General features: G+C 45.5%; 1 protein-coding gene across 10 annotated transcripts in view; it reads right to left on the reverse strand.

Moving 5' to 3' along the window:
• Window positions 1-15,840, reverse strand: part of ACTN1 (actinin alpha 1) — a gene marked incomplete at its 3' end in the record, with an annotated part of 90,933 nt that overhangs the window by 7,299 nt on the left and 67,794 nt on the right. For 3 of the 10 annotated variants that reach the window (XM_082001016.1, XM_082001015.1, XM_082001012.1), the window contains exons 8-17: window positions 15,729-15,814; window positions 10,307-10,399; window positions 8,938-9,168; window positions 8,253-8,400; window positions 7,507-7,657; window positions 4,950-5,058; window positions 4,327-4,467; window positions 2,182-2,364; window positions 1,324-1,458; window positions 299-478 (exon numbers count right to left, since the gene is read on the reverse strand). In XM_082001016.1, coding sequence (XP_081857142.1) covers window positions 299-478; window positions 1,324-1,458; window positions 2,182-2,364; window positions 4,327-4,467; window positions 4,950-5,058; window positions 7,507-7,657; window positions 8,253-8,400; window positions 8,938-9,168; window positions 10,307-10,399; window positions 15,729-15,814 — 1,457 coding nt within the window. Of the gene's footprint in view, window positions 1-298; window positions 479-1,323; window positions 1,459-2,181; window positions 2,365-4,326; window positions 4,468-4,949; window positions 5,059-7,506; window positions 7,658-8,237; window positions 8,401-8,937; window positions 9,169-10,306; window positions 10,400-15,728; window positions 15,815-15,840 lie in introns of all 10 variants that reach the window. The other 7 variants (XM_082001017.1, XM_082001014.1, XM_082001010.1 and 4 more) reach the window with 3 other exon arrangements.

Below are 15,840 nucleotides of genomic sequence, written 5' to 3' on the forward strand. Positions count from 1 at the left end.
CAGCTAATAGGCTGCCACAATCGGGTGGCAGGAGAAACGAGACCAGCTAATTTTTCAAGCAATACTGTTGATCTCATTCAGGTTATTTCTATTCTCTATGTTTGGAAGTACATTGGAATGGGTTGGCATGAAGTACAACAAGGCAAAAAGACTTTCAGCGACGTGTCGTTGCATGCTTGGCCACATTGCCAAGCTCTCCATTTTCCTGAGAAACACAACACGTTGCCAGAGCTAGATGTGGCTGATGTTAACTGGCCACAGCAGATGAGTCTGTCTTATCTGCTGCCAAAACTTTTACCTCCATGGTATAGTTGGTGTGCTTGTTGTCAAAGATAAGCGCTTCCTGGATCTGTTGGTGGTCTCCTTCCAACTGGTCAATCTTTGGTTTGTAATTCACAATGCTTTTCTCGTACTGCCGCAAGTGGTTGAGCTGGTCCTCCAGGGTCCCATGCATCTCTATTGAAATGCGGCCAATCTCCTGCATTAGCAAAGCCAAAGGAGTTAGACCCCATTGGAAGGTCAAGCCTCAACATGCTTGACATTTATTACAGCTATTTCATGCTCACACAGGATGATGATTCAAAAAAAATATCTCATGGAGCAGTTACTTTAAATGAGCGGAGACAGTGTCAGCAAAAATTTCAGCAGAGCCCTGAACATTTTCCAAGTGAGGTGAGTCACATGAGATGTGTATAATACAAGGGTAAAAAAAAAAAAAACCCAAAAACCAAACTTCAGTCCATAAACTAGTAATGTACCAAGCCAAATCTTTTTCTGATGTACTGCCTGCCACTGACTTATTCCCTTCATACATATTTCTGTAATTGCTCTCTTCTTTAGAGCTCCTGCCATCAGTAAAGCTTCATATTTTTCCATTTCATGAACTCAAATTTCTTTAACTCAAATCTTAGATAAAGTGAGAAGATCTCCCTTAAAAATGTCTCCTCTGCTGATGTTTGATATGCTAATTGCATTTATTTCATCATGTATATCAAGACCATTGCTGTGAAAGCAGTTACACAAAATATGCTTCTGATATAGGGTCTTTAACTTGCTGCATATAAACACAACTCTATTAAAATACCAGTGTTCCCCATTTTAAGTCATGTTTTTTATCTCTGTACTAAAGAGTTAGGGAAGAAAAGCACAAGCACTTCAGTAACCGATACTAATCTTGGGATTGTCCATTTTTTCTATGAAAGTTTCTCTTGCTGTAACTGGAAGGAAGAATGACTGTGACAGTGGTCAAGAAAGACCAAGGATAAGAATATCAGTGAAGGTGAAAGAGGAAAACAGACTGTTGCAAAATGAGCAAAGCACTACCTCCATCTTGGTCTGGATCCAGGGTCCAATGACATTGGCCTGTGCACCAAACTGTTTACGAAGTCGTTCATTTTGCTGCTGGCGAGCATGTTCTTCCATCAGGGCTTGATCCCTTCTGGGAACCAGCTGCCGCACCTACAGCAAAGAGTAACAAGGTGTGCAGTTTATATATACAAAGGCACATGTACAGTAAATGTAGAAATTGCCGCAAGGAAGGGAGGAGTGGGTGTTTGCGCTGAAAACAAGCAGTCATATAGTTTAGGACAAGGTGGAAAGGCTCATGGAATGTGAATCCTATCTGCTGTAAGATGCACACTGCAAACTCATCTCAGGCCATGGAAGACCAGAAGAAGCTTCTGTTCACTGCTTGGGTTTTTGGTGGCTCATGTTAACTAAATTGCAGGACCTTGTTCAGATCTTACTTTGGTGGTCTCGTTTGGTAGTAAGAACCATCAGCACAGCTGGTATGGAGAGTAGCTGCTCTTGTAGGATTACAGCAAGGGAAGGCTACTTGGCTGCAGAGATAAAATATGTGAAGGGCTGAATGGTGAAAAAGGATACTGACTCACTTGCTTATCAGGTCAAGTGAGGACTGAAAACCTCAAAGCTTTAATTTAGCATCTTGCATTATAAAAAGAGCAAGTAAAAGGGATCTGACACCCCTTAGGCATTTATATGAAAGACCCCTTCCGCTTTCCAAGCATGTGGCAATTGAGCCGAAAAAAAAAGACAAAAAAAACGTAACTCAGGAGTAAGCATGAGAGGGTAACTGAAGAGTAAAAAATCCACTTCCAGGGGCCCCACTGATTGAGCAGTGGCATCCTCCCACACTAACTTGCAAGGTTGGAAAGAACTCACATGTTCCCATTTGCCATTGATCTCATGTGGGGTGATGGTAGTGTAAGGATTCGTTCCTGCCATGTTGACATGGTATGTCTGGACAATCTTTGAGACTTCATTGTGGATTCCCAGGATGGCCTGTCGCTCCTTGTCGGCATCCGGCAAAGTGGCTTTGAACTGTTCGTGGGCTGTGGTCAGTCCCTGAAGAAGGAAGGCAGCAGCAAAGGGAGGGTAAGAGCATTAGTCACTGAATAGCCTCTTCAGCAAATGTATCCCTGCAGAAGTGACTGCAAAAGCTTACATATTCCTAGGATACAAAGCAGGCTGCTCTAATACACTTTTCAGGTTCTCTCAGCACCACTAAACAGGCTGTTTTAAGTAGTTAAATGATGTGAAGTCTTGTTTTCCATCTGTTTCTGTCTCATGTTGACCAGTGACAGAGATCACATCCCAAAAAATGGTGGAATAATTTGTGGCTCACTATTTAGGGGGAACTATTTCTCCAACACTGCTCAGTAACTGCCTGTCAGCCCCTTTGGGAAGATCTGACTACTAGCATTACTTTAAAGCAGTCATGTCTCACCAGTGTAAATAGGCCATGTTTTTCTTCTCCCACTAGGTAGATACTAGTTCGACACCTAAGATAACTCCAGATGAATAATAAGAGTCAGATTCAGTCTGATCAGAGTCATTTAGAACTAGGTGAAGGTCTTCCAGCCAACAGCAAACTTGCACAGGCAATGTATGCTCCTGCTGCTGAAAAACAGCTCCTTCTCCCTGAACACAACAGGCCCTTTCTGTTCCCCGTCTTGCTGCGGTGCCCAGACTGTGCTTCAGGGATCGATGGCGGGGGCATGCTTGCTGATAGGTTGTGGACAGCTGACAAGCCAGTTGGTCCTGGCTCATCATCCACTGCTTCTACAGGCCTTTAAGGTACTTCATCCCAGAAGCCTGGAAGGTCAAGACTAGGGAAGCAAACGCAGGGAAAGAGACAGCAAAACGAATGGGGGACAGAGAGGCATGTGCAGGGATAATTAAGGGAACAGTGTGGACAGAAGAGGGAATGAAAGTAAACCACATGACTGACCACTCTCTTACAACACGCACACTGTAACTACTTTCTGTAAAATTGCTTCCTTCCATGGTGACTCATTACTTTGCAGCTGCTGCAGTGGCCAAAGAGATGTAATGCAAGTCTGAGGGGCTGGTAAAGATACTGCAAGCAGTCACAAAGAGATGATGGAAGTGTTTCAATACAGTTCAGATTTGTTCTGCATTATGAAAGACTTAATAGACCCCTTTCTTCAGGAGGGAAGGGTGGAAGATACAAGTAGCAGCTCAGTAATAGAGCTGATACCAGGATAGGGCTATTTCACCACCCCTCTGCCCCCCGGCTGCATAATGTCCCCTGTTGGTCTCCCATTCGCTGCCTCACTAATGGCCATGTTGCTGTCAGCCATTCCTCCAAAGAGGTAACTTGGATTCTTTTCATGAGCCCATCTTGCAGGAGAACTAGAAATCCCCACTGCAACCCAGGGAAGAGTAATTCCTGGTCTGAAAAGTACCCGTAGATACCTCAAGTTGCTTTTGTAACACCCTTTTGGAAGGGGGAAAACTGAGACACTGTCTGTTGTCTTGCAGAAGGCAAGAAGACTTTCTCCTCAAATGGTGATCACCACCAAAGTGGACAATTCTGATTTTTCTTGTGCTCAGCACTGAAACCCGTCAGCTCAACAACTGCCCTCACAGCACATCCTATCACACAGGACCAAATGACCTGGACATGACATTACATGGGACAACTGACCTGCAGAACCTGTGAGCAACGTTGCTCATGTGGGTTAAAAAAACCCCACAAGACCCTAAAAAGAGTCTCTCAATTTTCAGGCTTTCATTAATAAGACTCTGGAGTTACACTGAAAAATCCACTTTCAGTTCTTTGTGTCCAGCTAGGATGGTGTGAACATGTTTCACACCTATTCAGGTCCAGGTGTTTGAAGGAAATCAAGGGAAAACATACTCCTTTTTGTTTCTCTTGCTAAGGCTCACTCACTAGAGCAGAAGCACCAAAACATGACCTACAAATCTGGCACCACTAGGAATCTAGGAGATCCCCGACTTCTCTCTATCCCAGCCTGACTGGTGCAAATGACCACTCTGTACCTGGATCTCCTCAATGGTGTGAACAATAAACGTGTCCTGCAGGTCCTCCATGGCCCCTTCCATCCAGTTATTGAAAGGGGCAGCTCGTTTGGCATATTCCAGGTACAACTGGTCAATTGTTTCCAGTAGCTTCTCCGTCCTCTGAGCATGTACCAAAAAAGAAAGAAAATCAGGAAAGATGGTTAGAGAAGAACAATCACATAGATAATGTGGGTTGTCTGAGCTGCTCCTTCCTTTCAGACCTCCTTGGTGCTCCCAGGATGGCGCTACAGTAAAAGTCTCTCTGCTGTTAAGAGATTACAGGATGGGTTTTCCATCTCTGAGGAAAAATATGAGGTCCTCTGAAATAAAATAAAACAAGGACAGTCTTTTCAAGCAGAATGAAATTATAAAACACAGAGAAGCAGAAATAAATCAATACCTTGAGCAAATGAAAGGCACCATAATCGGGCTGGAAGGGGAAAAGCAGGCTACATATACTGAAATGTAGCACTCGTTTACAGTCTAGGATGTTCTAGGAGTGGACAAAGATCTGAAATTGGTTGCTCATGCCTACTGCAGCTTGCTTCCTGCAAATGACCTACCCACGTAATCCCAAAGGTCCAACTTGTAACATGTCTCACCTCCAAGGCCTCTCTACGTTTCTGGGTTAGGGCACCCAGATTATCCCACTGATCACAGATCTTCTGGCACCTGGCATTGACACTGGGAGAGTCATAATAGTCCAGCTCACTATAAGAGGTGGGGAAAAAAGGACAAGAAGTCAAATAAAGACCTTTTGGAGAAGAAAGAGAAACCCATTAGAAATCTTTATCAGCCTTCAACACAGATTCAGACAAAGAGCTCATGGTCTCTGCAAGTAAAGTAAGCCAGGAAGACAGCAGTATCTAGTTTTGGAGACACTGTATGTTATGGTACATCAAATGGCACAGAACAGGAAGAAAAACAACCACCACCCAATGCCTCCACAAACACTCATGCTGTCTGCCTGGTGGGAATAACTTGGCACTGGAGGAAAGGAGTATAGATTTTTGCTCAAACTGGGAATAAGCAGATTATGAGCAGAAGCAATATGCCCCTGTATTCTGCTTAAGAACACCATGCAGGCTAACTACCTGCATCTTCTACATCAGAATGGGCAGTGAAGATTTCATTATGAATGCAAAGAAACTGCTTAAGATTGCTCTAAGAATTGCATAGTACAGGTGGCAAGGAATAGCTAAATTACATAATCCATTCATTTATTTAGGACAATCCCATAATTACAGCGTAGGTTTCTTTCCTATATGCCTGACAGGGAGTGCTTTGCTGAGATGTCTATAGGCTGGCACTCACAGAAGATGGGCTGGTAAGATTATCGCTGGGGAAAGGAGAGGACAGAGGTAAACTGAAGCTTATGGTCTTGCATTGCTTTGTGCTCTTGGTTCTGCATGTGGTCAAAGAGGGAGAAACCTGCAGGCAGAGGGAAACCAGCCAAGATGGGAAGTGTCAGCCTCGAAAGAGAAAGCAGAATAACTCACTGGGCTACGGAGTGACCCTGGTCCCTCTCTCTAAGCAGGTTTAAACAGTTTCCTCTTGCCACTCTCAGCTTTGTTTTTTCCCACCGTTGTGTTGCCCTCCTGAGGTGTGCAGGCACAACTGTTAGTGGAGTCTTGCAGTAAACTAGTCAGGAAACTGATTTGGGCTAAAAATAACTTTTTCTTTGCTGGGTTTTTAATCCAGATCAGTTCCTTGATCTGCTTTGCTGCAGAGCCAGCACTGCAGATGAAAGAACTGCTTCTGAAAGGCTGGCTTGTAACGCACCCGTGCTGGACCACTACTGCAGGGGAGTAGAACGTGCTGTGCCCCCAAACACACCTGGCATGGGCAGCCACAGTGGCTTTCTTCCAGACCCACTCCATCTCCCTGGCAGTGTATCTCTGGGGGACAAAAGAGCTCAGCCATGGTTTTTCAGGGCATGGCCTCTTTGCTGAGATGGAAGATGGCTTTCGGAAGCATGGCAGAGCCCGCTGTTCTCACATTTTGGAAGAAATCACCTCTCCCCCAGTTTAAGGCCCAGCCTTCCCTGTTGCTCTTAGAGCTGCAGCTGCTTTGGCTGGCATGTAGCATGTGCTTTGGAAGTGGCAGCTCAGCTAATGCTTGCTGACTAGCCGGCCTTGGTTTTAATCTTACTGACATGGAGGATTGCCTTGAACTCTCCTCCTGTTCCAAGGTCAATCCTCCAGTGGACAAGGGAGCAATTGTGTAAATCTGTCTTGTTAAAGGAGATAATGATCTTGATCCAATAATCCTGATTTTTTAGAGAAAAACAGTCCTTCAGCCTAAAAGTACTGATCTTAGCTCAGACACTAACTTGAGATAGGCCAGTGTGACATATAAATATTTTTAAAACAGGAAACAAAGTCAAAGCCAAGTTGTTCAGATCGTTTTTGCCGAGAAACATGCAGGGTTTCAAAATCCCTCTCCCCATGCTGTAGAGGCTAGCTCTTTACCTGCCTGCTATCCCTAGCAATTATCCTCTCACCCTGAGGAGACCTCATTTCTCCTGGTAACCTGCCTCACTTGTCACTCCAGGAAAAGGAGTGGAGGTGAAGGTTTCCAAGCTGGGAGAAGGAGGGAGGGAGCTGAGCTGCTGTGGGGATGCTCTGGAGCAAGTGCTGACCAGAGTCCACATGGTGCAGTACTCCTGGGGCAAAGGGCCCAGGGTGTCAGCAGAAGCCATGATGGGCTCAAGCATCAGCAGATTTTTTCCTGACAGAATAAGGAGGATCTTTTTGATACAAGAGACCAAGCTGAGAGCCTGCTATCCTCTGCTGTTTTCTTCTGTTCCTGGAAAAGTATGATGGTGTTACAACTCTGAAACCTAGCAGGCGCCAGCGGCAGGTCAGACTTTTTAGGAAAGGGTTCACAGCAGCATAACGAGCTGGAAGAGGATGGAAACTTGGCTTGGGAATATAATTCTGCCACCCCCTCATCAGCACCCACGACTCATCCATTTTCTGGCCTGCTCTTCTGGTGTGTCCGGATACTGGAGAGCAGTATCCTAGATACTGTTTGGAAACACTGGGACTTCCCAACATTTTTGTATGGGGATTGATTTATGGCTCTCCAGAGGGCAGAGGGCAAAGCTGATTAAGCCTCCCTGGCCCCAAGGATGGGACGTGTGCCGGGGTGCCGTACTTCAGCTCTTGCGCAATAGCAGCAATCTGTTCCACACGGTCCTGGTGTGCAGCCAGGTCGCTCTCAAAGGCCTCGTGTTTCTTCAGCAGGGCCTTTATCTCCGACAGGGTAGCAGTTTCGTAATCCTTCTGCTGCAGCATTGCTTCCTTACCTGGGGAGGGAGCCAAAGGACAAAAGAATGAACGACGGGCCCCAGTGCCCCCAAAGCCAGCTCCTTGCTACGGAGGCAGCCGTGGGGACCCTCAGAAGGGCCTCTGCCCCACTCCAGACACCCTCAGGTGCCCAAGGCTTGCCTTCACGAGTGCTGGCCTAGAGATGCACAATGCTCACTTTTGAACCACAGACCGTGAGTTTGCCATTAACAACAGAGAAGGACACACAGTGCAGCTCAAGCCAGTGCTGTCACAGTTTATACTGGACGCATCTCAGTATGTGCAAACTGGACTATGCTGATCCTCTAAATGCCAACTGTTGCATTTGCTGTATGGTAGTTTTCCCTCTGCTCTGTAGCTCTTTTCTATCCAAAGTTCTCACTTTGTAACAGTTAGGGAATGCCGATGTGGCTGCATGATGTAAAGGACAGCGATCAAGCTGATTTTCATATATTATTTTCTAATAAAGTAAGAAATGAACTAGCATTCTTGAGAGGAAAATCTCATGGAAGGACCTACGCATGATCCATCTCTTCCTCCTACATAATGGACAGAACTATGTCAGGCAATAGGAAGCACGTAGGTTGGCATTACCATCTGTCCAGGACTCATGAATGGATGCTTTCTGCCGGAACTTCTCTGCCAGGTGATCCAGCCTCTCTAGCCTCCGGATCTCATTCAACAACCACTCTTCATAGCCCTTCTCAGCCTGCTCTAGGCCACCCCATGCATTGTTTATATCCTAGAGACAAAAGTATGAGAAGAAAAGGTAGGTCAGAAGGTGGAGGGGGAAGATGTACGTCAGCATTAGTCTCCATGAGCTACATGGCTCCAATTGGTTGGAGGGAGTGGATGTGGGCTTTTAATCTCAGTGTTGTGCAGACAGGTCAGGAAGATGAAGTGCCAGACTTAAGATAAGCAGGACTAGCAGTGTCAGGATATACCTGTCTGCACAAAAAGTCCCTCTTGAAACACTTCCCACATGAAACTTCAACGAAACCCAATGATTTTTCAATTAGAACAAATGAGAGGCACCCAGAGATCTCCTCATAAAGGCATGCAAGGTTTGTGAAGAGCCTCAGGGTCTGGTTTAGATACAGGGAAGCAATGATTGCTTGATCCTCTCTTATTATGGCCTCACTGAACTATATTCTACAGGGTTTCTACCACAGAGTAGCTCACTCTGAAGGTGGGGCATGCTCTGCCCACCCATGGGCAGAAAAGGAGTCCCATTTTTCAGCCATGGTTGGGGTATATATGATCAGTTCCCCCCACTCACCGAGACCATTTTCCCTTCTGAAGGCATGAAGGCTGGCCTGTTGCTGAGCCGCAGCTTGGTCTGCAAGGTGTTGAAGTTGATCTCAAGTTGGCACTTCTCTTGGACCTTGGGGGGCTTGTGCAGGCGGCGATAGTCCCGGAAGTCCTCCAGTTTCTGCTGCATGGCTTGCATGGTGTTCTCTGGGGCCCGGTTTTCCAGCCAGGGGATGGTGCGACGGATCCATTCCAGTAGCTGGAAAGAGCAATGACAAGAAGCCGTGAACTGAAAATTGTACTAAAACTACAGGTGTTGCTCTGATCTTATTAGGGACCATCTACTTTTATGTTTGCTGTCAGAAAGATTCTGCCACCAGCAGGGCTTGTAAAGAAAAGTTTGCCAGCTTTTTTGGAAATTTTTTTTAAAATGAGCAGCCCACTCCCTACCACACTAAGTAGTACTGCTTGTTGCAGCACTGCCAATCCAACCTGCTTTCGCACAGTCAGGACCAAACTATGTCCTCAGACTATGCTAAAGCCGTAAGAGTTTTGCTGGACTGTTGTGTAACTAAAGGATGCTGTAAGTCATGTTATCTCCAGAAGCATCTGACAGAAGAAATCAAGTTCTTGCCTCCAGTTACAGTTTTCCCACTCTAGCTTCCTTGAAGTCAGTGTTGCTCTTTGAAAAGCCCTCCTTAGCAAACCTATCTGGGGGGCCGGCAAAATGCTAATGCAATGGGCAGTCTACAGTGTGAGTGGAGTAGTGTCCTATGCTTTCCAGACCAGGCTGAAAGCATGCTCATGGGCTATGTTTGCCCTTCTGTTCTCCATCTTCCTCTCCTCACTTATCTTCCACAAACACACTCCAGTCCCCATTTGGTCACTTCTGTAGTTTCACAGCTGCCAATCTGTCAGCCTTCTCAGTTAACCAAAGCAGCCTCCAGCTTGCACCTTACCCAGATTCTTTCCAATTATCAGCAAATGCATATTTCTTTTCTCAATTATCTCTAACTTCCATTCTCTCTGATACAATTCTTGACTTCTGCAGTACATTGGCACTCAATTTGTATGAAAGATGTTACAAAATTGTATAGTCCTGAGTAATGAAAGTTAAACAAGCTTGATTTTTCCTTTAATTTTAGCATTTCTGCAGCTGCTCTTAATAAACCAAGAAATTCAAAGCTGCTCTATAGAAGTTTTTTGCCTTAAAGTAGATTGCTCTTGCCTTTAAGGTAAGTTCGATCTTTAATTTTTTTCAAGCTAGAAAGGGAAAAAAAAAGAATTTTCCAGGTAAACATGAGCCAGTAGCACTCTCTAAGATTACTTATCAGTGGTAAATGCAATTCCTTTCCACATACCACCACCCAGAAACCAACAGCACCATGGACACCTACATCACTGGCCAGTTTTTCGTAGTCTTCCATGAGCTGTTCATTTTCTTGGTTGACTGCCAGCACCTTGCAGATACGATTTGCTGCTGTCTCCGCCTGACGAAGAGAAGAAAAACAGAAGAACAGAAAAGTGTGACCAAAAAATATAAACCAAAGCTTGCAGCTTAGCTTCCTGCTACATACCTGCAGGTAAAGTCTCCTACTCTTGGCTCTAGCAACCTGTCCGCGCTTCGAAATGTCTGTCCTGACCTCTTCACTTTCCATCTGACCTTCTATAATAATTTATTTTTCCCTTCTCAGCTGAATAGATGCCTTCAGAGATTCCCAGATCTACTGATCCCACCCTATGTGTTGTGAGACAAACACATTTCTATGCCTTTTCTGAAGCTGCTCCTACGAGAGGGCCCTTTTGTTTGCTTCCTACCAGAGGGACCCTGCCTACCTTTTTACAAAGACAAGGGGTTTCTGCCCCACCTCCACTCCCCTCACCAGCATTCAGAGCTGCAACACTGAGTGGTGTCAAGCTGATGAGATGCTCTACATGCTTTTACCACAGGAAAAAACTACCTAAACAGAGTTAATCCACAGACCGACAAAATTCCTAATTTTGTTTGGAAGACAAAGTGGTAGATACTCCTCTTAGCCTTAAATTCTGCCCAGCAGAGCTGTTTTCCATCTTTCCTTGTATTTTTGGCACTCACTGCAGGGCCACCTCCTCCAGCATCTTGCCACATGACATCTATCATGTATTCAGGGTCTCATGATCCAGCTGAGAGGAGGATTTTTTTTTTTTTTCCTTTCTGTGTAGTCTTTCTACTTACTCTCCCAAAACAAGTCTCAACAACAAACAAAAAAAACCCTGTTGTTACTATTTAGTTTGGGGTTTTTTTTCCCCATTGTAGGACCAAAACCTTGTTCTCTGCAGGGAGCTGAACATGTTAACACACAAATTTGGAACAAAGTAAGGATCAGAAAAATCCCAGCTATGAACTCAGGAGCAGTCAGTCTGCCCTGGAGTGGAGTGCCATGCATGTTTTTGGCAAGGGGAACATACAGCAGGCTGATCCTTGCACAGCATGTATCTGTGGATATCAGCCCCCTTTACCATTATCACAGTGGGTGCCATGCCACAAAGCTTGGAGGATGTGCCCCTGTGATGGGTGTCAGGGGATTGCTCAGCACTCTTTTACCACAGTACAGCTATTGCCCTGCTGCCTGGGGAAGGTGGTGGAGCTACTCACAGGACCCCTGTGGAGTAGTCTTCCTTCCAGAGGCTTGGTGGACATGAAGAGGACATGCCAACACTACAACACACCAATTGTGAATGCTGTGTCCTGCCTTAAAACTATGTGTGGGACTGATGACAAAAGAAGTTTTGCTGAGCTTATAGCTGGCAAGTTTCAACCTTTTTCTATTTTTAAAAGTCCTTTTATTATCTGTTTATTCAATCTCCAAGGCCATTTCAGAAAAATCCTCTAACTTTTGCAGCTGATGCAAGACAGCAAGTATAGCAATAAAGTCATAGGCTATACAGTGATATCTGGATTGCTAAGGTCCCAGGGGGTCTGGCAATCTTACTCATTTGTAAGAAGCTGTAAAACCATATATTCAGTCATCTGTCCCTTCACTAAAGTGGGCCAGCTAGCAGATACACAGATATAACTAATTTAACACACATCGGAGGGACTGGTACAGGAGAAAGAGCAATTTCACTTTAAAAATAATAATAATAAAAAATCTGTAAAAAGTGCAAACAATGGTTATGTTTAAGAAAGCTTGTACTTTGGTCTGTTTTTAACAAAAATTTGAACTTTAATGGAGTACTTTTTGATATCCAGAGAAAACTTTTATAGACATAGGTATGTCAAAAAGACATTGCCAGAGCCCTACCATGATGTGCCTAGTGACTGCAGGGAACTGGTGGTGTCAAATGTTTATCTCAGTCGTCCCAGGATAGGAGCCCGCTGCACACTCTTAACTTTCTTCTTTTTGCACCCCACTTTACGCTGTGCAGGAGGGACCCCATTTTGCAGAGGCATATTTACATATATCCGATGATAGATTTGCCCCAGCTGCCCAAGTTTTTAAATATGTGTGTGTATATGCGTGTTGAACATCTGTCCAAACACAAAAGCCCTCTGAATGTCAGCAATTACGACATTATTTGAATTATCCTTTCTCTCCCCTACCCATACTTGCTTCCCAATGGTTCTTGCCTACTCCAGACTGCTCTATGCAACAGTGTGCTACTGCTGCAGCAGCAGGAAAGGCTCTGTGGCCACTATCATCATTAATGTTACGAGCACCATGTTACACTGACTTGTTCTGAGCAAGGTAGGACAAAAGGATCCCAGTGCTTTCAGGTAACCTCCACAAATACGACCCACACTCCTACTAATGAGCTGATCTGTGGTGACAGCAACCTCAGTGAAACACTTTCAGGTAGAAGAAGAATGGCACAGCATTCTCTAAGATGTTTACATGAGGCCACAGCAGCTCCCCCTACACCTTCATTAAGTGGAGTGGAAAAAGCCATTTCGGCTCCCCCACGCTGCTAAGGCAATGATGCATTTAGGATGCTCACGCTGCTCCAAACAAGCCAGAACGCCCACAAGACATGGAGCAGCACTGAGAAGATGCACCATCCTGGGGTCTGGAGGCTGCACACCTCTATTCTCTGAGAACCTGTGTGAGCTGATCAGCTTCAGTGCAGCATCATGCTGACACATTATACTACTTGTGCTCAGAGACCGTGGGGAAGGCAAGCCCAGGGCATTCTGCTCAATACCACACTGCTATGTGATATGCATGTGCTGTTTGGTGGACTCAGATGGAAATCTGAATAGCCAAAGTAGAAGTAATTTCTCTGTCTTTTGTCTTTTCTGTGCTTCTCAACCCTGACTTGAGGATGGAAGTGGAGTTAGCTGTCTCTCTAGCTCATGGATCCAGGTCTCTTTGCTGAGGAGGATCACAAAGGCAGGCATTCCACAGTGTGCTACGTAGGGAAGATGTCTGCCTATTGCTGTCCTCTGGCCTCACAGGACCACTCCAGAATACTGTATGCCAAACACAATCTCTTAAGAAAATGGTAAATCATTAGTTAGAAATTTTCACCCCAGAAATACAGTTTACAAAATATTAAGCCAACCAGGAGTTGCATGCATTTAGTGTGAAAGTCAGAAGCGGTTAGAAAACAAGCAAACCAACCAAAGCAAGTATACCTACGAATATATGTATAAAAAAAATGGCATAAAGAAAAAGCAGCCACCTACACACACATGTCAGGCTGGGGACCCTGTACCTTCAAAGGCTCAGTATAAGAGAGTGAAAGCAGAAAGCGGCTCATGGGACTTCCCCTTCAGGACTGGTGGCAATAATGAAAAATCTGAATGAAAAATGGGAGTGATATCACAGTAAGTCACCTAACGATGCATGAGGTAGCAACACATTACAGTCTGGGCTGGGGCTGGCACTCGGTAATCACTTTGCATTTGCCTTGGGATTTGAATCTGTGTCACTCAGCAGCTGCCTAACGTATGGCTAGGGCAGCTCCAAAAAGGATCTGTGCCACTCCTGCCAGGGCATAGTTGAGCTGCTGGCCCATCAGGATTGCTAAAAATTTAATAAATTAGTAACTCTTTAATTTTCCCTATAAGCCAGTTAGACTACATGGGTTTGATGCTTTAATAACTAAGAAGCTCCATCTCTAGTTATTGCCCCAGATACTTGGTTCAGGTCCTGAAGCAGTAAAAGGTTGTTTTCAGTTATCCCTGGAGACCTAGCATCCACCTAAATTGCTGATGAGAGCACAGGACCTGCTGAGCAGGTTTCCAAATCATGGAATGGGCTCAGAGAGAAGAGGGAGGGATTGGCGAGGGGCATGGCTGCTCCTGCAGCAGTCCACAACCCTCCTCATACTGTGGTTTGCTGTTTCCTCAATCTGGAGTTCTTCGGGTTACGCAGACAGCATGGAGCAGTCCCTCAGGGACACCTGGCAAATGGCAGGCCTTATCGCCAGGCTGGCACGAGTTCTGAGACTACAGTCTTCCTGGGCAAGTATCAGCTGGCTGGAGCTTGCAGCCTGGTCTTAAGGGTTTCGAACAATTCACAAAGCAGGATCCTAGCAGAAAAGTCATGACTACACAAATTATGCCAAAAGGGCAAGTCTACTGCACTGCTGTGGGACATATTCCCAGTTCCTTGGAAAGAAGACAGTATCGTGTAATTTATATGAAACAGGGCAGAGCTGCCTTGAACTGAAGAGCTGCTCCCTGGAACCTGCTGCCTGTGTTTGCCCTCTGAAAGCCAACATCAGCATGGTATCTGCATCAATGCTGCGACCATCAGCACGGCTTTGTGCAAGAGAGATGGACTCTTCCTGGAGTCAAGTTAGCCCTCAAGCTGGGCAACACATGGACTGTGTTTCAAACAGAAAAGGCCTTAGTGAGAGAAAGAAGTTGTGGCTGAGGGAAACAGGGAGATTTTACATCTGTTCGTAACATGAAGAATGCAGTCTTGAACTTTGGATTTTATTGTTCCAAAGCCCACAATCTGAAATTAGGAGTGATCTTGTGGAAAGGCTCCAGCCCAGCCAAGCTATGGCATGGGAGGAAAGGATGAACCTTTTCCTTCTATTCAAAGGATTGCAGGGAAATTGCGGTTTTGAAGGAAGTTTGCCCAAAGGCAAACTGTGACTATTTGGTTCCTCTGAGAACAAATGTCCCAACGCCTGGCAAAGAGACTTCAGAGTAAAGAGAAAGCAGAGGAAGAAAGACTGGAGTTATGGAAATGGGCAAAGCAGAGGAAAGAGAAATAAAATATATAGGTGGTTTGGGAAACAGAGGAGAATGACAAAGGATAAGCAAGGAATGGAGAAGCGTGTGAGTTTGGGAAAGCTGAAGGCCTGGTAGGAATGGACTTTGTGGCTGGAGCAAAAAAGTGCTCACGTAACAAGCTCACAGATGATTCAGCCTAGGAAAAGACCACTGACCCAGCAGGGGCTGAGTGTGGAAGACAGGATGGCAGCTCAAGGAGGACAGGCTATGATTTCCTGGAGCAGGTTGATTTGATTGTGGTACTTCTGGAGGCGCAACGCCTGGCCAGGATGATGCCCGCTAGTCGCTGAAAGGGTACTGTCTCTGTCAGAGCAGACGTTCATTCGTCTTTCAATGACAGCTTTACCAAATGCTTTCTCCACCGCTGGGGTGTGAAACTGGAGGGAAGGAGCAGCTCAAGTCTGTCTGAAAGGACATTTACATCATTTCTCCAGCAAGACTACAAGGTGGCACATCCAAGCACATCGCTGGATGCGTTGGGCTTCCCTACAAATGCCCTGGCGCGGACGGGGTCCGGGATGTTCCTCGGTGGAGAGGAACGCTAAGCAGGGCAGGGAGCGGGGAGGGGGTTGTTAGTGGTAAAGTCTCACCTTCTGCGCCCCTGAGAAGGCGTGGTAGTAACATGAGACATAGGTCATTATGGCCTTCTCATCCGGCCTTAGCGTGCCTATAATATCTGTGCAGAGAAGGAAAAGAGGTTGA

The sequence above is a fragment of the Phaethon aethereus genome (genome assembly GCF_964289735.1).
Source record: "Phaethon aethereus genome assembly, chromosome: 5".
Taxonomy (NCBI): domain Eukaryota; kingdom Metazoa; phylum Chordata; class Aves; order Phaethontiformes; family Phaethontidae; genus Phaethon; species Phaethon aethereus.